At 42.1% G+C, this 24,648-nt stretch overlaps 2 protein-coding genes across 5 annotated transcripts in view; one reads left to right on the top strand and one right to left on the bottom strand.

Moving 5' to 3' along the window:
• The first annotated feature begins 573 nt into the window (after positions 1-573).
• Positions 574-8,567, top strand: LOC110979489 (uncharacterized). Of its 2 annotated transcripts, none has more exons than XM_022235324.2 (8): positions 574-656; positions 2,473-2,575; positions 3,067-3,262; positions 3,974-4,077; positions 4,228-4,395; positions 5,374-5,499; positions 5,978-6,115; positions 6,757-8,567. In XM_022235324.2, exons 1-8 carry the CDS (start codon positions 610-612, stop codon positions 6,883-6,885), a joined length of 1,011 nt encoding a protein of 336 aa, XP_022091016.2. In that variant the 5' UTR covers positions 574-609; the 3' UTR covers positions 6,886-8,567. The 2 variants fall into 2 exon arrangements, with proteins under 2 accessions (XP_022091016.2, XP_022091015.2); XM_022235323.2 differs by lacking the exon at positions 574-656 and adding an exon at positions 663-834.
• Positions 8,568-8,576: 9 nt separating this feature from the next.
• LOC110979488 (phosphofurin acidic cluster sorting protein 2-like) overlaps positions 8,577-24,648 on the bottom strand; it is a 61,838-nt gene continuing 45,766 nt past the window's right edge. For 2 of the 3 annotated variants that reach the window (XM_022235319.2, XM_022235322.2), the window contains 7 exons: positions 24,273-24,418; positions 23,673-23,718; positions 23,053-23,185; positions 22,326-22,349; positions 20,217-20,407; positions 17,780-17,893; positions 8,577-16,426 (listed from right to left, as the gene is read on the bottom strand). In XM_022235319.2, the coding sequence (XP_022091011.2) occupies positions 16,308-16,426; positions 17,780-17,893; positions 20,217-20,407; positions 22,326-22,349; positions 23,053-23,185; positions 23,673-23,718; positions 24,273-24,418 (773 nt within the window). In that variant the 3' untranslated portion in view covers positions 8,577-16,307. The remainder of the gene's footprint in view (positions 16,427-17,779; positions 17,894-20,216; positions 20,408-22,325; positions 22,350-23,052; positions 23,186-23,672; positions 23,719-24,272; positions 24,419-24,648) is intronic. The other variant, XM_022235321.2, reaches the window with a different exon arrangement.

The raw sequence follows: 24,648 nt of genomic DNA, 5'->3' as shown, positions 1-24,648 counted from the left end.
AATGGACCGGTCGGACCCACTACTTCAGCGCAGCATAGAAAGAAAGGTGGACTAGGCCGCAGGGGCCAATCGGGGGGGCGTGGGTGGCGCACGCCCCCTTTTTTCACCAAATAAATAAATAAAAAAGAACAAAAAGAGGGAGGGAGAAGAAAAAGAGGGGTCATACTGCTTGAAATTGCACCACAGGGCACCAAGAATACAAAATGGCTCCAGACCCCAGGCCGTATGGGCATGTCATTTTTACTGCTTTAGTTACCCCCCCCCAAAAAAAAAAATGCTGGATCCGCCCCTGGCACAATATATAGGCTCATCCTAGTAACCTTGCTAGCTGTCAAGTTAATACAAAAGGGAAAACAATAACAGTTGTCTGCATTTTGCAGTTTGCGTTGTGAAATGATTGTATGAGGACCACAATCGAAATAAGCTGTTTCTAGTTTTTGTGTTATCCCCGACAATGCCCTGGATTTATATGTACTTCCTTTTATTTTGTTTGAGTTAATTCAATTCTTTGTGTACAATAAAATATAATCTGTGCTATAAAACTTTACGACCAGTGACGCGTGAAACAGCGCCCTCTGTTGCTTTCATCGACGTATATTAATATTATACATGAGACGCGGAGATCTAGATATGGGAATCGAGCCAGCTAGCTACATGTAAGTTGTGCATGGTTTGTATGGTACAGTGGTAGCGAAGACCCAGTAAACTAACAGTAGGCCCCTACGTAAAATATCAAAACACATTCGAAATGCCGCACAGAACAACTTTACAAACCCTGTGGAAGACGAAATTGAAGCATGCTTTCAATCAAGTTGTCGTGGGAAAACTTTTTCGGTAAGAATAGATACACATGATCAGAGATGGTTACTCCATGAGTACATGTACATGACCTACATTTATATGTACATGTACATGTACATAGGCCTACGCGTATATAACTTTACCATCCCTTCACTGCTCTTGTCCCGGGTGTACTTGCACTTCAGAAACTTAAAGCCATTACTCCGTCAGTATGTGTGCCTTATTTCAGGAAATTACATGCTGGCTTCACTTGACATTTTAAAACATGAAAATGAAACACAGGAGCTACAGCCATGACAGCATGCGGAAAAACATAACTTTTAATCACAATTTCCTGTTAAGAAAATTCAAAATGAGATCCCAAATGGCAGTGCCCTCACTCATCGATGCATGTCCCTAGCAGAGAGCATTAAGAACAGGAAGAACAGGCCATGGTAGCACTTCTTTTGGATAGGCTTAAGCCCAATATTACCCCCTTTACGCCCCTTTCTTCTCCGTACTCCAATTTGAAAATTCATTAGAAATAGAAGTAAATAACTGGTGTACATGTGTATATGGAGGAACACCAACAAGAGTGTAACATTGCAATAGGCCCTGAAGTTGACTGACACATTGTTCACCCAGGGCCAGTGTGGTAGTCGAGTACTTGTCAAGTACTAAGGATCTCTGCCAAACATTAAACTGGTTAGGAGGGAATAAAGCTGGAGTACCTGGGCATGTGATGGTAGATGGGAAGATTACAAACTAAATGTAAGACTTCAGATATTCTCAGTTTTGTAAAATCTAAGTTTTAAGGAGAAAAGTACTTGGCCGAGTACTTTTTGAGTACATGTACTTTGTCATAAAAACTTAATTTTTATCTAGCACTTTAGTAGCAGTAATGGTCTGAATTCAATATTAAATTTCCTTATCTTACCCTTGTGCATGTACATGTACTTACCAGATGCCCTTCCTAATTACCGTATAGCTCAACATTTGGCAGAGAACCTTGGTACTCGAGAAGAACTAGACTCCAACACTGCCTAGGGCCTAATAATTCCCAATTCTCTGTGAGTGATTGGTTGTCTACATGGTGGTCAAAATGTATGTAGACCTACATGTATGATCAAAGCACATTAGATCAGGGCTACATTGATGTTACCTTGCTAGTTTTTCTTCTTTATTTTGGCCTGAACAGCACATGCATCACACAGGAAAGTGTACAGTGTATGTATTCACACGTGCCGTGTGAGACATGTACATGTACACCGTGTGCACTTTAGATGCGATCGGTCGGTCTTTGTGTGATCTATTATCTTATTGGACAATTAACTTCTTTCTGTTATTTGCCTTTTCCTTCTTCTTGATCTTTTTTGGAAGATTGTTTTGAAAGAGAGCTAAGTTGGAGATTTCATACTGGGTCGACTGTCATCATGCAATCTCACAATAGTATTGATCAATCGATTGTGACTGACGTGTACATGTACATATCCGCTACTTTTTCAGTGGCTTTAATTACTGCCTAATACATGCATGCTGTGAAGATTGAAGTGAAACAACATACTTGTACAGTAGATCTGCAGTTGCAGAGGGATGATGATGTATGTATGTCTGTACATGTACCTACATGTATTCTAGGGGTACTGACTAACAGCATTTTTGTCTTCACTTGACATGCATAAATGTATGCAGCATACAAAAGGAATGCATCATAGTGGGTTGTGAGGACGGGATCATCAGAGTCTATGACATTCCATCGGGACATCCATCAAGCACAGAGTTACCTGAAATAGAAGTGAGTACGTTATTGTACACATATACTTTTAACCATAGACGAAGAGCAAAAACGTTACTGGGACAAATTGTTCTCCTCGCAATTCGGTCTCAACTTTTCTAACAAAAAAATTGTCCCCTCTGTACAGTGTTGTAGTCAAGTACTTTTTGAATACCAATGTTCTCAGCCAAATACTGAACTGGGTAAGAGGGAATAAAACTGGAGTACTGAGCTATAAAGCTGAAAACTTAATTTTTGTTAAACAGTGATAGTCTTAATTGAGCACTTTACTTTGTCCTCTGCATGTACCGTTGAATGACCATGTACGTATATTGCAGTTTTGTTCCCTCCTAATCAGTGAACTGTTTGGCAGAGAACTCAGTATTTGAAAAGTACTTGACTACAACACTGTCAGTGCGGAAGTATTGCCTGTTTGTTCATGTGTGGATGGTTTGGGCGTCAGGTTTGTTATTCAACCCTGTGTTTGTCCTCTCGTTGCGATCTTGCCACAGCCACACCTTTGCCTGGAAACCAAGGGGGGACCGGTCCAGTCACTGGTCCTGGCCGACATCACCCGCTTCAGCGAGGCGGACCTGATTGCCGGCGACTCGCGTGGTACCATGACCATCTTCTGCAATGGTCAAATCTTGAGCCGGCAGAGCTTATCGGGTCACAGTTTGGGTCACCTGCAAGTGGATACTGATGCCAGTAAGTCAGCCACCCGCTGTTACGCATCATGAGAGGTCTTCCAAATTTCAGCTACATTTTACAAATGCACAAGTCAAGAACAGATCTCTCTTCTGTCTACCAGTGATGCATGTGTTTTGTGCCACTGAAAATTAGGCTTTGACTACACATACATGTAGACTTAATGCCACACGGCGCAGAAGCCATTTAGGGAAATTAGTTATCGTCAGTTGTTTAATAAAAATCAGTTACAGCATTCTGATGCACATTTTTTTGTGTTTAACAAACATATCTCAAGTAATTTGATGAAAAACCCCACTTTATACGTGTACATGTACGGTTTATAGTCATTAAAGGTCAGTTCATCATTTGCAGTTTTCTCCAAAAAAATGATAAATTATTGTTAAAAGTGTACTTGGTTTAAAGATATTTATTGGACTAAACTCCCTTTGAAATTAGTCTTTCTGGTAAGCATTCATTTTGAAGAAAAATAGGAAAGGCCATTTCCAGTGATGTTTACCCATTTTTGACCCATTTTGGGAAAATGTATTCATTGAGCTGGAAACTTCATCAGGTTTGTGCTCAGGCACCGTTCCGTATATTTTGATTTGGTTGCCTCAGAAGAACGTACAGCAATGCACAAATGACAAATGATGGACTGTACCTGTAATCTGTGATTGTAATTTGATAAACATGAGAGGTTTGTTTACTGGTTTTTGTCCCTGCTTGCAGCCGGTAATGTGAGTGTAATCACTGGTGATACAGGGGGAGTTGTGCACGCACAATTACCGTACAGTCATCTTTGGAAGCTGAGACTGGACTCACCGATGCAGGAGGTACATTAACTGTTCCCATGTGTTAGGATTCCTTCTGCTAGGCTTGTCTGATTTGAATAGTCAAACTTAAAAAATGATCGCACCTGAGAAATTCATACTGTTGGCATTGGATTTTTTGTTCATTTAGGTTTTTTTAAATTTTAAATGTAGGCAGAGAGTCGGCCTAGTGTTGTCAAGTGTCTCCTAGCAGCCAATCTGGTCGGTTCCTCAGGCCGAAGGAGCAACTATATCCTTGCCTCGGACGACTGCCGGAACCTTCACTTCATTCAGCAAGGACTGATTGTGCTGACGTTGCCGACTCCGTCAGTCATTACAGCGGTAAGTTGGGTCAGACTGGACAAAGTTCAGCTGTGTCGGCATAGGCAAATACACGTGGGGAGGGCTACGCAGTGAAAATAATTACCCAAAGAACTGACTGGCATAGGATGGTGGGTTCCAGGACCTGGAACCAGTTTCAGTGGGAATTCCTGAAGGTGAAATTTTCACAGAAGTGATCAGCCATCAGATGCCCGAATGCAAATCGCACAACTGGGGGGGATGGGTGCACATACCCAAAACGAAGTTTGAATATTTTAGATATTTTACCTTTGAATTCTATGGACTGAAGACACCACCGCTCGAATGTATGTTTTGGGCTGAGCTTGCCCAAACTGTTTCCAGGTTACCTTTATTGTGACTTGCTGCACCAAAGTCCTATTAAGAGTGGGTGAGAACGGAGCATTCCAGAACTGAAGGTTGTTGGTGGAATTTTTTTTCGTGTATCAAATGACAGCAGTAGTGTGCTTTTAGAAAGCATAACCTTGAATGTGCAGGAGCTGCTGAAACACAGGTTGTTGGGGTCCAATTTCGTAGCATCGGCCTAACTGTTTAAACGTTGTGCTTACTCTAGCACAAAATTATGCTGCCGCCTGAGCACTATATCACTACTCGAATGAGCTAACAGTTGCATGCATGTGGAGATTTAAGCTTAAGGTTAAGCTTGCTTTTGCTGTGCTTACTGCTAAACAGTCTCTGTAAAACAGATGGAAGCACTGTAAGCACAAACGCACCTGTTACGCAGTACTGTGAAACTTGGCCCAGATGTCATCACATTTTTAATCGAGGCGTTGTCCAAAACTTCAACATGGCTGTTCAAGTTAAGGCTGTGGAAGGAAATAACATTTTTGAGTTGGGGGGGGAGCCTCTGGAAAGCAGCTGCAACCACTTCCCATAGGCTTGCATGCTACCAGCAGCCACAGCCTATCGATTTGGGCTCAGCCATACAGTGCTGGCTTATTGTGCTCTGCTTACATCCAGATGTGCTGTGGCAACTTCCTGCCCAAAGAGGAGGTGCAGCAGATCTCAGAGATGCCTGAAGCAACCGCCAGTCAAGTTGCGCTGGGAGGTAATGATGGCTCCATCATCATTATGACCGACTTCCAGGTGCGTGCTTCAGTCATTGTGTTGTGATTCCTGCTATCCAAACCTGTCCTCTCATTACAAAATGATCTCGTGACTAGTCTGACCTACTGTAAGCCGAATGATAAGACTACTTCCTGAGCATACTTGACTGAGCCCACATGCAGACTTACATGTAGTCCAAGGGTTGGAGTTCGAATCCTGTTTTGGGCCTACTTTGTGACCTTGAGCAGGACATTTTACCTTCATTTCCCTCTCGCCATCCAGGAGCTTGAATGGGTAGCTTTCCGGGCAGGGACGGCCATGTATGGTTGATTAACCTTGTCAGCGCCTGAAATGGTTGTACATTACTCAGGAAGTTGAGATGGTTATAGGATTGTTTGTGGGCCCAGTGAGAAGATGCAGGTGTATCAAAAGTTTATTGAGAGGCGATCAGGAACTTGAAAGTGCTATATAAATACATTATTATTATTACTGTCTTTTGGGATTTTGTGTCTTTCAGATCCACACAACTGAGTATGCGAATTTCCAGCTTCCCATCATGCACCTTGGCGCCATAGCAACAGGGCACGCTGACGAATTAGATTCCATGTTGTGTGCTGGTTACAGTCACTCCCTTGCACTGTACCACAGCAGGAAGGTGATGTGTTAACAAGCAGACCATTCACTTGTTGAGTTTGGCGATTAACATTAAAAGGGCAGTTTGATCCCCTCTCGCTGTCCCATGACAAATCGTTATGAAACGTGGTGTGCGTGTAGAAACCCAATCACAAGTACTCTGGTGAAGTTTCTGTTGAAAAGTTTCCATTTAACAAAGGTGGTTATTATGATAATTTTGCATACATGTATGATGATGTAAACTTCTAACTTTGTTGTATGTTATGCAAGTTCATTGGGCATGCCCAGTGGAATTACATTGGCCTGTCTTAGGAAAAAAAAATTTTGTTCAGTTCCAGAATAGTATGTCTGATTTCCATAAGATTTGTGTCAAAAATGACTACAAGACATTACCTTGAAAAGTCTCGGATGGTCAGTAAGATACTGAAGCACTTCTGTTGCAGTTATAGCCATGGTGGACTCTTTGCAGTTACAGCCATCAAATCAATGGACACTTTGATATGCCGCTAATTATACATTGGCTCTGAAGCTAATTTGTTCCCAAAAATTCTCATCACAAAGATGCCATCAGACGTTGCTACACAAGTTAATCCAATTACAGAATGAACTGAAGTGTGTGCTCTCTTTAACATATTAAACTTCCATGCCTGTTTCTAACTGCAGTTGCTGAACCAGTACGAGGCCCCTGACTGGATCAACTCGCTGGCCGTAGCCGACCTGGACAAAAACGGAGAGCCAGAAGTGTTGATTGGCTGTAGAGATGGAACTGTAGAGGCAGTCAAGGTCACATGACGATTTGTATCCCTGACAAGCACTTGATTGATCAAAACAAGCCCTGAAACTCAGTGGTACTGACGAGTTATGGGACCAGTGTCTCATGTGCGCACCCATCTGTCCACCTGTACTGAGGAGAGGCAGAAATAGGTTTAGAGACGCAGTTGTTGCTTGTTCAAAATCTACAAAGCCCCTTTCTACATAAATCTTCAACCCTTTTGACAAGGCATTGCATTTCTTTCCAAAATACTGGATGCAGGGGAAACATGGCCTCAGACGGCGCCAAGAGCGTCAGTGTAATGAGTATCCCTAAGTAAGTGTTTAAAATTGGCTGGGGACAGGCAGATACATGCATCTCAATCCTAGATGAAACTTTGTATACATGTAGAGTAATTCGATAACCAGAAGTAGAAGCCATTACTGCAGTGGACACAGACAGGTGGCGTGCGTGCGTTACATGCCCCGTTGACCAATAGGGTGTCATGACTTGCCAAATGCGCATGTGAATGTGCATGTGAGTGCAGTGTCACTGTAGTTATGGCGTCCAATCGGATTAGTCTGTAGGATTGCTGGAGTACGGAGTGTAGACTCTGCATAAGCAAAAGAGGCTTTTATGTTTTAAGTATACTACGGTTTCTGCTCTCCAGTCACTGTCGACATGCATAGTCTGCATAAGACAAGATGGCACCGAGTGGCTCCTGAATATCTGTGTTCTCTCGGGCGGTGGGAGGTGTTACAAATGCATTTGTACAAGAACACTGCCCAAGAGAGACTCCCATCTGTGACAGTGTGCACCCTGCTACACAGAGTAACTGCTGCATGATGGGTAACATTCTGAACAATTTTGGTTGTAGGGAAATAAAAAAAAAAATTCTTCACAATCTGCCTAAATATTTCACACCACAAAAAAAGTTGGGGATGATTCAGTGGCCCCCCCCCGGGAAATTTTAGCCAGAGGATATATGCCTTATTCCCCCCCCCCCCCGGAATATACCCATGGGCACAGTACATGTACTTCTGTCAGTAATGGGTATGAACCCAGCTTTGGAGAATGGCCGAGGATAATTGACACTGATACTGTCCCTGGCCTTCATCTCAGGCGCTGTATTAGCGTCCATTCTCCTGATCAAGTAAGAATGGTGTCGCGCATATCTATTCCCTAAAGTCAGAATATGAAATCATGGTGTTCCAGAGCACCGGAGCGCAACGGAGCCACACCAAGGACACGCCCCCTCACGCCCTTGAAGTGGAGCGTGCGACGCCCGCTGAGGTCGCCCGTACTGCGTCCGCAATACACGGCGGGGGACACGCGGAGGACGCGTTCCAGTGGTATATAGCGGACCCTGCAGCATCCAGACTTCAGTTGCCTGATGAAGGCTAGCAGCACAAGCAGCCGAAACGTCGCTACCAGCAACATGACACCGCGAGTCATCGATTATCTTTTTACTGTATTTGTCATCCACTGCGGTGATTATGTTTATCTCTCCTATGGTGTTCTCATTATATTTAAGATTTGGAGTGATTCGTACACACACAGGATTTATTCAGGCATTGAATGTAACAAGTCGTGAATATTACGTAGCATCCGCCTTTTTTTCTGTAAACTGTGATGGAAAGGGGTAATTCTCAAGACTGGCTGGTAAGTGGTAACTGTGTTGATAATAAAAAAGGAGACACATGAATGAATGGACTAAAGATGACACCAACGGTTTGTTTCCACTGACTTGTTTACTGACACTGACCACATGCCTGCATTTTTATTTGTGTCATAATACAAGGTACAAAAAAAATTGGCAAGACGTGCATAAAATTCAAGCACAAAACAACTTTATCTGTACGTACCAACATCGTCATCAGTGTGTGTAATGACAAGACGGGGAACTGAGCTATACTGGCCGCAACGTTACAGTTCACTTTAATGATACACCTATCCATGAACTTAATACAAAACATCTCGATATTTACAAGTTTGCCCCCCCCGTAAATAGGTACATGTAGATGCAGCCCAATTTATAACTCCAAGTTCAAATGCAAGTTTCACAACACAAAATACATCAAAAGTGATTTCCAGCTGGAGTTCCGCACTGTATTTCACTAGTTTGCAGTGTCCAAGAACTCTCTTTACATAAACCTAATATCCTTTTACATGTTTTAAACTGACAGGTGTGTGTGTGAAACATGGAATTTGAACTTGCACATAGACCATTGCAGTATGGAGTCATTGCATGTATCACTTTGGCCTAACAAGTACTTAATGTCTATGTGCTGTGCTATGAAACGTTAGCTGCCGAGTAAACCAGTAAAAAAAGCAACCTCTTTTCTGAACAAGAAGGGTTCCCACAGAAATCGGACAACCAAATTCGACAGCTTTAACCAGGACTGAAAGATTTAATTTCCGTCACATTTAATGCCATTTTGCAGAGAAAAGATGTTTGGTACGATGAAATGGAAGACTGCCATAGCCATTACTATAGACTAACATGGATAGCCTGTAAATTCATCATTCTGTTATTGCATCAAAACTGGCCCGTCAAAAATGACCCCAAATCTTGACGTCCATGACTTTTCCATGACTTTCCAGGAAACTGTTTTCTATGATTTTTCAAGATTTCCCATGACCATGGCAACCCAGTCTTGTAATTACTTTAGACACATGGTCCACTACACTAACCATCTTGACAACTTTCTAGGACTGTTGCACGGCCAAGGGACCACCCATTTATTCTTACAAGCTCGGCTTTATGCCATATTTCAAGGCGTACAGTCCACTGGTTGCCAAAGGCAAAATGGTTTCACTTTCTAACATGAAGGCGCTCTTTGAAGAATACATAGCTTATCATCCAAGAAAAGTGATATTATACATAGCCAAACTGAGAATAAAGTGGGTCCAAAATACAAACATCCCGAGCAGCAGTCATTGAAAACTCATTGCAACAATCATGGGAGTACATTTGAATAAATGAACTTCAACAAACCAGCAGTCCAACATCAAATCATTTCATTAATAGGCTGATTTTGTATGGATTGGAGCATTTTGTTCATCAGCGTAAATTCATTATCCACAGGGTAAAATTCCAAATGTTTCCTTTCCAAACTGATTATGGGAAGTAGTTACATCTGATTTTGGCCCCACTCTCATCACCCCCCCTCCCCCGACCTCTTGAAGTCCCTTTTTTTATGGGATCCTTGCATTTCAAAAGCTCTTCTACCAAACTTTGAACACTGTCGATTCACAGCTATCATTGTGTATAAAGAGGCTGCATTTCCCTGGGCAAGCTGTTTTCCTTGCAGTGTCTACATCAACATGCCCAGATGGGGCCATGCACAGTGTCCCAACCAGCATGTAAGCATGTCATTACATGTACAGAGTATTCCGAGTGTTGGCCACATAGCTTCAAAATCTGCCATGGACTAAGTTTCCCCATTCAGACGTAGGAGCTTAAAATGGAGCTGAGCAACTGCTAAGTTGTTTTGGTGGGCTGCACAACATGATTTGTAATTCTGCATATATTCTACGCAACTACGGCTGAGAATGTTTACTTTGTTCCGCAACATAATTGTGCCCTCTGTGGGCTGTGTGGGGATTTTTTTTAAAATGGAGAACCAGTGTTTTGGTCAAATTCTGAAGCCTATCAGCAACCACCCATTCAAACAAATAGAATCACTGGCAATTCAAGCGTATGTATTAAACCATAACAGACTCATTTGTCCGAGTTGATCCTCTGTCTAATTGTGACTTCGACAAATGAGTTGACTAAAGACTTCAGAAGGATATGGCTACAACTCTGATGTCATGCTGTAAATGAAGCCAACTGGCAGAAAAACATCTTTGAGTTGCTCAGCAAAGTACATGAAGAAGAATGACTATATGAATCATCACAGCTGATCACACGTAATGTACACTGGTCCTGGGCCATACTCCGAAACCAAGTTGTGCGCCACTGAAAACATAATGTTATGTACAAGAACAAGGACCGCTTTGGGTTTCTCTGACTAATATGCACAAAATGAGATAAAGTAGCAAAATAAATACTTTTGGTTTATCTATAAATAATACATTTCATACATGTACAGACATTTGAGACAATGGTTATATCTACACAACGAAGCAACCAGCCGATGGAAGCATTTACCTTGGCCGCACACAATACACAATGACAAAACTAAATATGTTTGGTTGAGTTCATGCCTGAACAATCGGCTGGAAATTTCACAGTGGATTCCTGGCTAATTCTCGGTGTGAATTAATGAGCTAAACAAATTTTGAACTTGCCTCAAAAGACATGTAAAGTCCAAAATTCTAATGATATCTTTGTTTCTCTGACAATTGTAAATTGGAGTTGCTTGAAAATGAAGTTGAGACAAAAATGCTTATCTGGGCTAGAGCTGACAAAACAGATCTGAAGAGCTGTGCTAAACTGGCATCAACAGGCCATGTATTCAGTGTTAAATCAGTTACGATCAAATTACAACAAAATTGTGAACATTTCATTCTTATTTTAAATTTTAACTGAGTTGAATTGCATGCTACATAATATTTAAACATACATGTAAATCTATGGTAAACGATTAAAACAGAAACTAACCAAGTGTAGAAATAAATGTTGGCAATGGAAGCTATAAATTACATGTTACTACACATCAGCTGTGTAATTTGAGAATGCTTTGGAAGCTGGGTTAGGCTAAGATTATTTGGTGGACCTAAAAAAGAAAAATTCAGTTCACGAAAGAAAGAGGAAAACAAGTACACAAGACTCTGTGACACCGTGGCTTGCCAAAATAAAAACACCCCAACGATGATGAGTTTGGCCAGAAAAACAATTTTTAGGGCATACATATACATGTACACACCTGCCCTGCATTAAACGTGAAGCCAAAATAAACTGAGCTGTCAATTTCTACTGATCAGTAACTCGAAGAGTCCGATACATTATGCTCCACCCCGTTGTGTTCCGATCAATCACAGCCGGGATTTACATCCGACATGCGTGCGCGCGTGTATGCTGCGCGCAGCTGGAATATGTACATGGAGCGTGCCACTGGAGAAGAGCACGTGTTCAGTAGGAGGGCCTCACTGGATTGGCCTATTAGTGTGTTGGCTGATAATATTTCTAACTGGGGAGTAACATCAATACATGTACCCTACGTCCTCACAGAAACAATCCAAATAAGTAAATGACCAATTACGTCTTGCTGCAAATCAGTGTTATAGGCAAATGGCAGCCCCTGGTTGGATTGTGATAGAAACCTCAACGTTACAAACATTCTTAGTTCTCCCAGAGCCGTACGAAATTGCAGCAACAACAGTTGACACGCACACTTCCATCACTATGGGATAGACAAGACACCAGATGCTGGATGTATATATACATGTAGTGTGTGTATAACATCAAGTCACAGATAATGAAACTATGCCACACTCGTGCCCTACAGCCTCATACGTGTCATAATACAACCTAAAAAAAATTAGCTGGACTAATAAGTTGGACTAATCCAGCAAAACAATGTAATTTGTTCATTTGAAAGTGGTCTACAAGACGGCACATGCACGACGCAGTTGACATGAATCCGAAGTATTTCCTGGAAGCCCTATGGTTGGGTGGCTGTGCAAAAGAAAGCTGGGGAGGCATTATGCACAACTTTGCCTTCAAGCTGAAAGTCGTAATCCTTATGCGACAGTCTTCTGTAACTGTCAAGCAGCAAAATCTGCTAAATTCTACGGTAGGCCAGACCAGCTTGACCTTGTGCTGTCACAAAAACACTTGTAATATGATCGTGTAGAAATTCTCTCAAACAACTACAGGTAGTAGGATCAGTAAAATGTTGACCAAACAACATGTTCAAATCTGCTTTCGTACAAACGTTACTCAATATTATTATACTCAGTAAATTTGCCACTTTACAAATTCTATATCATTAAAGCATTAAAAATAAAAAATAAACGTGAATTGTTTCCACAAGAAAAAAAATCTTGGGGATAATGAGCACTTGCTTAGCACTTAAATAATTGTCATAGGAAATCATACAACCTACGTGAAATTAAAAAAAAAACAATACTGAACGTATCTTTCCAATGTATGCCGGGATTGTTCACGACTGGAAGCTTGTGTTAGGAAATCCCACCAGAAATATGACTAGAAATTGGCACTTTAATCTTTTTATCTGCACTACTGTCAAAGCAGCTGTCTTATTATGCTTTATCTCATATTTGAGATCTCTGCAACTAAACCTGACTGAGTTATCACTCAGTTTTTCTTAGAGGGCAACTACCCACAGAAAATGGCCACTTTACTTCATTTTTGTACCCTGCAGCGAAGAGGATGCATGCCAGGGCAAACCTAAATGTGACATAACATGTTTCAAATCCTGTGAGATGTCTTGGCCAAAGTCTTTCTTTTAGAAACTACTGCTTGTGGGAAAAGAAGTTACTCTTTGGGGTGCTTTTCAACAGGATAAAAAAGTCTTGAATAGTTTTCCTAAATAGATCAATTGCGCCAGCTAAGTCATGTGACCTACAGTGGGTATCAAACATCAACAAAAATGGCTTCTTTCCATAGCAAATGTCAGAAGTGTTGTTTACCCCCCAAAAATGCAGATTTTCAGTACAGTGTCCAGCACATCAGAAGTCTGAGTATTTTACTGATTGTCGGCTTTATTTCTGATATTAAAAATAACCCTTACAACACACTTTGTTGTTGGAGGGGGACACTACATTTGCTGACGTTTGATATCCACTATAGGTTACATAACTTAGCGGGCGCAATGGGTCTATTATATATCTTTTTTAAAATGTCCTCTTGGCCCATTCATCTTCCACACTAGGAAAGCTGAGAGCCATCGTTGGGTTATGTTGCAGCACCATCGTATTTCTCTTCACAGAGACCAGGGCACTGTCAGCTAACCACACACAACTGTAGTACGTCAAGATGCCAAAACCTTATGTACTGGCAAAACACTCTCAACAAGATGAGATGCCACTCACTGAAGATTTACAATGATGCAGCTGGATACACTCGATGGGTGGAGAGCACGGTTTAATGTTCAGAGGAAAATGCAGGCTAGAGACTTTTTCCAAATAAAAGTTTGGAACGTTTGCAGTTAAGCAACAACAAAACTTCATTAAGATAAATCCATTAACGATTACCACCTTTGTAACTATGTGCTTTACTCAGTGTGCTGTGTTTTATGCTCACAGTATACCCTTAAACAACATGCATAAAATCTTGGTTTTTAGATACTTCAATTGGATTTAAGAATTCTGTCAAATTTCGTCGCTCTTAGGACAGCTGAAAGTGCAGGTTATCGGTAGTAGCTAGGTATCAATGCTTTGGTGGGCTTTTTTGGCAGGCTGAAACCAAGTTCAGGGGGACACTTTCTTTTGAAAAGGCATTTTGGACCACACTGCAGTGACTCTAGTGTGTCCCCAACAATTCAGTCCCCCCCAGGATTGTATGGTTTTTGAGGGGACATCTTGGGGCGCTCTGCAGCTCTCTTGCAGTTCAGCTGGGGGCACCTCAGGGAATGTGGAACTATGCGCAAAACGAGGAAGGCGAAACTGGTGTGCAGAATGCCTGCCCTTTGATAGTGTCTGCATTAAAAAGGGACTCGACTGAGCCTTCCCACACTACAACAAACTAGCCTTTACACTTGACAGGTCTTCAAAACGGAGAGGAGCATGGAAGAGGAGCAGGGTAGTTGGAAATGATGCAATTTTCTGGCATCCATGTAGACCCACTCCAACCCCTCTGGCCCCTCTGGCCATGAGAAAATGAACTCCATTGCTCTCACTGACAAATCAAGCTAGAAAACTGCTGAAATTATCTTTTAAACTGAAGTGGATTCGCAGGAACTGCAAACAAGACGTGAACATCAAGTTTCAGCACTCTTGGCAGTTGGATATACCATAAACAGTCAGTTCTATACATGGGTGTAAAAATGTATTTACACCCATCCGGTACATGTATCACTCTCTTTGGAATGGGTAACTTTTCTGATCTTATTTAGCAGAACAAAAGACGAACGTCTTTTTTGTTGAAGTGAGCACAAAATATAAGGTTCACACAAGCTATAGTGTAAGCCTCATTAAACCTTGTTACATCTTTCAAAATGTACATTTAGTTTGACTAATATTCAGTGAAGACTATAATTTGTGTACAATTAACAATAAACGTGATTGCACAACTCTTAACACTGGATTAGTGAACATCATTCATTCAACCAATCCTCTCAGTGAACCACTAATCTTTGGCAGTAACGTCGCCCATATCCAGGACATTTCAACAACAACAAACTTTCAACGAGCACAAAATGACTTTCCAGTGTCAACACACAACGCCAGACGCTGCACCACTCCGAAGGCCTGAACACAGGTTAGCTTTCCATGCATTGCCATTTTTTTTTCCTGCAACACTTTTACACCTTAATTTCATTGCAACCGCCCAAATTACTGTTAAAACGGGAGCAGAACAAGTACCGCACACATTGAGAAATACAAGAAAAATATCTCCCTGCGGAGAAACGCCGACATTTGTTCACAGCTTAATTTGCCTCTTGTTAGTCAAAATTGATTTTCGGGGCCACTGCTTGACCCCCCTCGCAGGGAAGGCTGATATCTTGGGAATAAGAAACCTGCAAAGGGGTGGGGTGGAAAGGTACCACCACTGGCATCTGTGCTTTGGATCATGTAGGAAGCCCCACCGCCCGCCTATGTTGCAAAGTAGAAGACTTTCCTCTCGGGTCAAACTAATGAGTCTGTAAGCTGTGGCCTCCAGCAATTGTAGGATCAAAAGGGAGCTGGACAGTGGCGAGGCACTAAAAGCCTCCATCGGAATTTACAAATTCTAGCTGGGTAGATACGGTACATGTAATTCATAAGTTGTCTTTTTTTCGGCTTTGTGCCAAAACAACAACATGCCGTCTTTCCCTTGGGCAGATCAGAACCCAACATAATGATCAAAACTGCAGTTTGAAGACAGATTGTTTGACAGTGACATCAATACTTATATAGAAAACCCTGCTTTGTTTCATTCTAACTTCTAGTCTGTTGATCTGCAGTGGCAGGTGTGTGTTCTAGCAGCAGTTACATTACAATCAGAACAAGCATTGGCATATCTGTACAGCACACCATCGCTCCAAGACGCAGACACCAGGGCTAAACGCCCATATTGCCTGCCAAATCTGCAGATTGCAGTCACTGTACACTTCCATCAGGCATGCCAACTCAACCCAATCAGTCATCGGGTGGAGGCAAGTAGTGAACGCTCGACTTCCTGCACAGCAGTAGGAGACTAGTATACAGCAACGGTCATCAGAAACGATTTCCTTATCTCAAAACTGGCAGTGATAGTCCAGCATCCTGGGTCGTCTGCCAATCCAGAACAAAAACCTGACGCCACGACATAGTCATTTCTCCGACTGCAACGCCGCAAGCGTCTTGTTCATCAGCAAGCTGGTAAGTCCTGAGCAAAGAGCGCCACCGGGAAATGCTTGATGCGGGTTTGCCACTGGGCCGAGAGCTGGAAGAACTTGACCCTGGTGAGTTCAATTCCGTCAATACTCACTGCAATGAAACGAAAATCATAAGCAGGGATTCAAAACCACGTCTACACGTACAGTATGAAAGGCTGTGAAGAATTACAAGCAAATTTCCTAAATAGACCAATTTCAACAAAGCACCATTACTGTTTGAGGAAAATACAACTAGCACAATACATCCTGTGGTATTTGCCATATGACATGCTACTCTTGTTAAAGTAAATGCGACTTTCACATCAGCAGTGGAGTTATCACACAGGTGAAGTTGAACAGACACAGGGAGCAGCTAAAGTCAAGTCATTAAAACTAATCCTAAACTGCACGCCACAAATGAATCACATGTCAGGCAGTCTCAAATCCAGTCACGTGCAATTTCAGTGTAACAAGGGCATTCCTTTCAGTCCTTTGGCACTGGTTACCCTGCCACTCTAGGACTGGCGGACTGAACGTATGATTTACTGGACAGCAACTCTGGATTGGGCGACCATGTTGAGATGCAACAATGTCAAACTGAACCCTAGCACTGCCTTAAGCACCCAAACCTGGCACTGAGTCCAGCTTATGATTAACCACTTCCTGCCGGGGACTAGCGATCGGAGATGTGTGGTTTATATGGGTGGCCGGGGTCTCCGAACTCGGACAAAGGAAACAGGGCCCTGTAACAAAAGACCGTACTTCGAACAAAAGACCAGGCTGCTGGGCATTACCGGCATTTTTCACTCTCAAAAGTGGTGATAATCCAGCGTTGTTTTGAAACCGTATACCAGGGTTTGGGTCATTGAGAGCGAGCAGATTACCACCGGGGACAAAGGCGCTCCACCACCGCAGGGATGAGCCACACAGTACCGCTGCACGCTAATGTGGCCCCTATTGAAAAGAGGTCAGCAGTGCACTGAGCCAGGTTCGTGAACTAAAGACAGTTATACAACACCGCACAATCCGGGCTCTGTTTACAAGGCTGCTGGCGTGGCTGAAATACTCGGGCGTCAATGAAGGCCACCTGTCAACTTACAGTAGCGCCTAAAGATTACTTGGTGCGGCTATAAACGACCGTTAAATGAAATGATGAATTTTTGAAGGATTTTGAAAACGGAAAAAATGATAGTCATGCCGGCCCAGCATCATCAACATTGAAAAATGCCCCGGCACGAAGTGGTTAATACCTACAAAACTGTACAGGTTTGAAGAAGAAATCTGCTTATTCCTATTTTCTTGGAAAGCATCTAGGTCTTCTGAAATGATACTTCAGAATATAGAAAAAACCTCGCAGTAAAGCGCAGAAAAGAAATTTCCTCTTCTCCTAGGAAATTAAAATAAAATTCACAAATAAAAAAGCACCCAACTCCAAATTTAAAACCTCATTCAACTTCAGTCCCACCTTTCAATGAGTAATCTTGACTTCTTGAGGTGCAGACCAGTCGGTGGATTCCATCAATCTCCTGACTCTTGAGGGCGGTCTCTATCTCCCTGGGCTTCTTGCCGATTCTCATGACTACAAAGTTGAAAGTACACAAGTGATCAGCAATGGTATCGGGCAATTTCCAGTGACGACTCAAGTCTGACTGCTGGTTAATAGTGCATGGACAATACAATTCAACTTGAGTGATTCAGGTCAAACCATTTTGCAAAATCTTACTAACTTTTATTGCTGTTGGTTGTATCACTTGCTGTGTTCACGGTCTCTGCCATCTCACACAATTATCTTCATACAAATGGCTTTCTAAGTATTCAATTTGGAAAAACAAGCTGCTGGTAATCAGATATGAGATCATGCCCCAGCGTCTGTGTGGTTTCAAATGGTCCGACCATGTATCATTCGAGTCCTGCTGGTTGGATGGTACTAGAGTTACCACTGGAACATTCATGCATTAAACAAAATGTACCATTGCGATCAATGCCTTCTTCGCAATGACCAATGGGTGGGGGCTAGCACACATCTCCCCTGCGCCAAAATCAACTAGAAGTCACTGACTGCCGTACCAAACTACATGTATCTCAGATGTGGTGACATGTGCACATCACTCCAACTCTGCATTTTAAAAGTTCACTCTACAGTACATTGCGGTTGAAAGTAAACACCAAAATGGGAAAATTTTTTCACATGACTTTTTTTCTCTTCCAAGGAAATTCCTTTTCATTTCACAAATTGTGAAAAAATGTGCCAAAAGTGGGAAAATATTTTCACACCTTTTCACACAAGTGGGAAAAGATTTCACAGATTTTCCCACAAGTGAGAAAAGATTTTCACACATTTTCACAGGTAGTGGGGAAATAATTTTGCAAGCTTTCTTCATTAAGTAGTATTTGTGCATGTACATGTAGACATCAGGAAGTTTTTGTTCTCTGTGGTTTCAAACATGCGCATCTCTGAGTATGGAAAGTGGAGGAAAATCAGTCTGAGAGAAAAGTTCTTCAATTCTCAGGAATATTCAGATTACTTGAGGAAGACAGCATTCAAATGCGCTCTCTTATAAGCGCATAACCCACTTGGATGGACACTCAACATGTGCACCGCATATGTGCACATGTACATGTATCCACATGTTGTCATGTATGTGAATTCCGTTTACATGTATTAGCAGATGTATGTACCGTAATTTTGGAATAAATGCCTTGTGTCCGGTTATTTCGACATTTTCGTGACGCCGATCAAAAAATATCACCAAATCTCTTCAAAAACCGCCACAGGACCTCGTGCATGCTGCACCGCATTGCGGAGCACACACTGCATCAACACCTACCGCTACATCCTGACTACTACTGTATGCCCATTCATGGACAGTCCAATTGCTGACTTTTTCCAACAACCACGTGACCAAAGAAAGTAACATGTCATCAGAAACCCAAGTGAAAACAGACCAGATATGTCACACCGAACACAATCGGCAAAAGACAAGATTTGCTACATGAAGATACACAAATGCTACATGTAGTATTTCAATGTTGATTGTTTTGTGTGCAAAACTACATCACGAGAATAAATAAAAAGTGGGCAAATAACCCATGTCGCTGCAGCAGAGCAAGTTAAGTTTGTTGTTATACACACATTTCATAAGCTTCATGACTTCATCACTCGGGGACTCCTGTTTAATTACTAAAAATCCACACAACTTTTTCAAAATTTATTCTCCGACATTGAGGAGTGTTTATTTATGATAATCCAAGAAAACAATGCACCACGCGGGCGCGGCTTGCGGTGTTGAGCATGTTCCCGCAATCGTGCAGCATGGACCAAACGGCTCAGCCGAGGAAATTGCTACTAGACTACAACAGCACACTCCACGTGGTGAGTTGGCCCTGACTGGCCCAAGGCTAGCGCAGCGCAGTCTGCATAATGGACTCTTCACTGCATAATAGTCGTGCGTGTGTGGCAAGTGTGGGGCATTTTCGCTGCACAATGCTTCTTGTTTTCGCATAATTTTTGGAACCTTTCGCACTGCTTTCGCAAAATTTTCACACTGTTTTCCCACACTGTTTTTTTCCTCAACGTTTTCGCAAAAGATTCGCACGGTTTTCACACGCCGTTCGCACGTCGTTTCGCATGCGAATTCACAGGGGGAAAAGTTGTGGTCAAAATGCGAAAGTGAATACGAATTCCTTTCCCATTTTTTCCCATTCCTTTTCGCAGCGTTAACTTTCAAATGCAATGTACTGTATATTTACCATAATCATTGCATCCTGTGTTCCATGCTACCTCCTACTCTGAGGCAATGACGAAGTACCGGTAAACAATGAGAAAAAGGAAATAAAAGAGTCCTACCAAAAAAGAGTACTGTGACTGAATTCGAGCAAACAGAAAAGCTGGAACAACTTACTCTTCTTATTCTTTTCCTTGGTGACAATGACCATGGAAAGCCCCGTGGTGGAGGGGTCAGCGTGGCTGGGCAGTCGCTGCACCGTCAGCGACCGGAAGGCGGTCTTCAGTGACGACTTGTCCTTCTTGCCGCCCAGCATGGGCCAGTACTCCACCTGCAGGTCCATCAGCTCGCCGGATACTGGGCTGGCACTGGAAGGGGGCATGGTGGAAAGAGAAAAAGAGATCAGTTGAAGCGTGCCTTTCATTGAACTAGTCGGTCTAGCTCCTTGACTTCACTCTCAACATCACTAGACGGTCACTGGAGTCACACCATAGAGCCGAATGCATAATCCTTTTCTATTCACAAATTTCCCAACTGCCTCCCTCCTTTTTTTTTTAATGAATGCCCCTTGTCATCCTTTGACTAAGGAAAAAAGAAAAACTGAAAGAAATATGCAATAATGCCATCCTCAGACGACATCAATCTAGGGTTAATAGAAAATGAAGCTTGATAAGGTTGTATTGGTGTGTGGTTAAAACTGTTCATCATGGGTTATGGCCTTCATAAGTGTATCTGATAAAAATGAAAAGAATGCAGAAATGCAGAATTGACAACATCTCAACTGACAAACCAACAGATCAACAAATTAATACACAATAAAAATCATGCTGCAAATTGGGATTAGATAGAACAAGCAGGATTTGTGCATAATACTTCCAATGAAAAGATGCATGCATGCATGCAAAGTCGAAGTTGGACGCTTGCCTTTTCCTCTGTACAGTGTGTGATTCCCATATAACCCCAATGTTTCACTACAGCAATGGCTTCTGGGTTTGCTCGAGAGGAATACTATCCTTTTATTATCCAAGGCACCCCCACTTCTCAGATTCAAATTTCCTGATCAATTTGGCATTCAGTGGAAGAAGAAATCTTGATTTCGTGCCAAGCCAGTACCAACCACATTCAACAAGGTAAACTGATAAAATAATCTGCTCAAATCTGAGCTGGAATGATACTTTTGTGCAATGCCCTTGCAGCCTTGTCGGTGTACGGCTTCACAAACAATGGAGAAAAGGAAGCTTAGAAGTTTTGGGACCAGCCAGAAAAAAAGTTGTGACCAGAGATAATCAGCTTCGGGAATTTAGTAGACGGTATTGAAATGTAAAGATGGCATAGCCTACATTGTGTTGAAAGGTTCCAACAAATAAAACACGGAAAGAGGATTGCATTCATATTTTCAATGGTCATTTGTGTCAAGCCGACAACACTCTGATAAAATAACTTGAAAAAAAGTCCTGTTGATCGTCAAACCTTTTCGCTTTCAATAGTGCTAACTTAGGAAAAGTAGACAGATGTATAGTATCACAAATCCAGTCAGTCCACAGAACTAAGAGGGGCGTCGTCAGCGCAACATTGAAGTTAGCCAATCATGCTTGACACTACAAAGTGCATATTTATAATGAACACCCACCAAGATTGACCAAGATAAAAAAAAAATCTGCTGGATGAGGATGATTTTGAATTAGTTAAAGGGTTAATGAAAGAAATGGAAGGCTGAAAAAGGCAAAGAAAAAATAACAGCACAGCTGCTGAAACCCCTCAGCCTAAAAGAAAAAAACCGAAATGACATTGACCATGGAGCTTTGACCCCAAGAAACACCAACATCAAAAACTCTTCGCTAGCAATTTCACGGAACCAAAAAAAAAGCGTTAAGACCAAATAAAATTTCTTTCGCTGTGTAATCAGTTTGAATATTCAAAACAGTGACCAATTCTGCCCAAATCCTCTGCTTGGCACACGATGTCCGCAAAACTACTTCTCTCTCACACAATGTTCAACTTGACCTTTTAACCTTTGAATGCTGGCACCTTTACCTTCAGGGACCAACCCAATACACAACTCCCTTTTCAAAGGCATCCCTCCACTAAACCGACATTGGAAAACGGCCCAAGAATGATGAATGATGGACAGATATGCCCACTGGAATATCCAGACATTATTGGCTGACAGCCAGGAACAAACGAAACCAAAGAAAACAGACTGGTTTTTCCATCCAACCAACCAATATGACTGAGAGGTCAAAAACAGGAAAGGGGGATGAGGAACTGGCCCAAAGTCTTTTTTACCTTGAATCGGTTACTGTCTCCTCTCTGCAAGATGGCCAACATAATTAGCACAGTCACACGCATGCACCAAAAATAAAACAAAACAAAAATAAATAAGAGACAAAAAGTGGGTATTTCTACAAAACAAAAGTGAAACAACACACTACACATGCTATGGATTCTGAACTAAATGGTGGTTTACAGGGGTGACGCATGGATTAATGCAGGTAAGTGTACATGTAGTCGGTTGGGTTAATGGTGACTTCTACTTGATTTGACCCGCTCTGTGAAAAGTTGATTCCTTGAAGGAAAGAAGCCCAAATTCAACGTGTCCTCCCTGAACTCTTAGGAAACTTGTTTTAAACCATTGCTTTGTATCAGAATTTTGGAAACTGGAAAACCATTTTTGTTTTTGGAGGATGCAGCTGAGCAAAAATTGTACGGAACTGATCCGAGGACTCTATTTACAAAATCGAATTCAAATCAAATCAATGTCCATTGATTCCACGCAATTCATGTCACACAGCAGATCACAAAGTTGACATATGGGTCTCTAAAAACTAATTCCCTTCGGACTGAGCTGAAACAATAATGTTACACAGGCTGTCTTGTTAAGCGTGTGAATTTAATCACACACTTGCTCAGAGCATTCTCTCAAGCTGAACTACATGTAAATTTTCTGGGCATCCTCAGTTTCATGTAACTATTTTCATCTCCTGCAGATGTCACGGCTCAATGTTTTCTGAACCTGTTATTGACGACAACCGGGCTCGACGGTGGGGTGCTGGAGCCGGCCACGTCTCTGTCCCGGTTGCTGGCTCCTCCTGGCGGGCTGGAGGAGAGAGGCCCTCCACTGGTGCCAGGGCTGGTGTCCTCCCCTTCTGCAAGATATGACCGGGGGGAGGGGGGGAGGGGGGAGTGAGGTTTGAGGGTGGGAAAAACACAAGAGGCTTTCAATAGGCCGCCCAAAAGAGGTTTCACTTCATCCCTGGGCTGGGCTCATTTCCTGGACTACAGTTGACAATATTTCCTTGGTGACACATTAAGTGTGTTTTACACAGGCAGAAATTCTACACACTACATAATGTATTTTACAGCAGATTTTTGCACATTGGTGCCTGGAAATAATTAGGTGCTGTTTAACACAGCGGCCTCAAACTAGTGAGAACTACAATTGAGGATTTTTCCATTGAAAGGTAGGCCACACTTTGCAAGACATATTTATGTCATGGTTAAGGATGTTCGATGTATTGTGTCAACATAAAAACTTAAGCCGTAGCCTCATGTGATCGGGTAATGGATATGGTTCAATAATCATTATTTCAGACTCAATGAAATGACACCTGAAGTCTGTTCATAATGGCTCACCTGACAATGAGAAGCTTACTCCATCAGCTGGCCCAATCCTGACATTCTGAATGGCAAGCAAATATATAGCATTCCATAAAACCAGTGTACAGCCTGGTACCAAGAACTGTTCATGTACCATTTCAGTAACTACCACAGGCAGGTACAAGCCAGAAGTGACTTTCCCTTGTTATAATGTTGAGTAGAGTTAGTGACCTAAAAGTCTAGGAATATCAGATTTGTACTTTAGAACAACTTAAAAACTCAGCACACTGTTACCGGTATGTCAACATCTTTGAAACAAGACATGTTCATGGAAGAAATTTACTTTTACTTCCATATAGCAGAATGTTAACACAATGAAACTAGTTTATAAAATAAACACATACACGTAGTATTGAAATAAGGTGACCTTATGACTTGACAGACTGACAACTACAAATTACGAATGAGGGACAATGACATACAAGCGAAAGTATCATTGAGATATACTGTTGTACATGTATATAAATGAGATTATGAATATTAAGAAGTTGTGTCATAGGTCATATGTCATAGGTTATACAGACAACACAGTCCTAGCCTGTGAGCACTATGATCTGACTAGGGAGCTAAACTCACGTTGATGAACGGGATGAATTTCTGGATGGATTCCTCGTCCGTGCTGCGCAGCTTACACGTCACCATGACCTCCCCCACAGGCAGCTGCAGACGGTGCTGGCCACCGGCTAAATACTGGCTGACCCGGTTCACCATCTCCTTGGCATCTGTAGAGACAGGGTCCAGACCAGTCCACCAAGGGAACCGGTGATCAGTATTTCTGTGTTCCATAATTTGGTGGGGCACAGTGTACAGTACATGTACCGGTATATTTTAGGACAGTTTCCATTACTTCGTACACTGTTCCAAGACTAAGAGTTCATGGAAAAGCGTGGAGTCCTAAATATGGCTTTTCTCTTCCCGTCAGCAGACATAAATAACATTGTTTTGTTTTACG

Source organism: Acanthaster planci, linkage group LG01 (assembly GCF_054643075.1).
Source record: "Acanthaster planci isolate LZ-2023a linkage group LG01, COTS_SCS, whole genome shotgun sequence".
Lineage (NCBI taxonomy): Eukaryota > Metazoa > Echinodermata > Asteroidea > Valvatida > Acanthasteridae > Acanthaster > Acanthaster planci.
Note: the sequence above shows the minus strand (reverse complement) of the source record. Positions and strands in the feature narration are given on the sequence as shown.

Coding starts and splice junctions, on each gene's coding strand:
- LOC110979489 (XM_022235323.2), top strand. CDS start 749: ATGCCGCACAGAACAACTTTACAAACCCTGTGGAAGACGAAATTGAAG. Junction 835..2,472: donor GTCGTGGGAAAACTTTTTCG/GTAAGAATAGAT, acceptor AAATGTATGCAG/CATACAAAAGGAATGCATCA. Junction 5,500..5,977: donor TCATTATGACCGACTTCCAG/GTGCGTGCTTCA, acceptor TGTGTCTTTCAG/ATCCACACAACTGAGTATGC.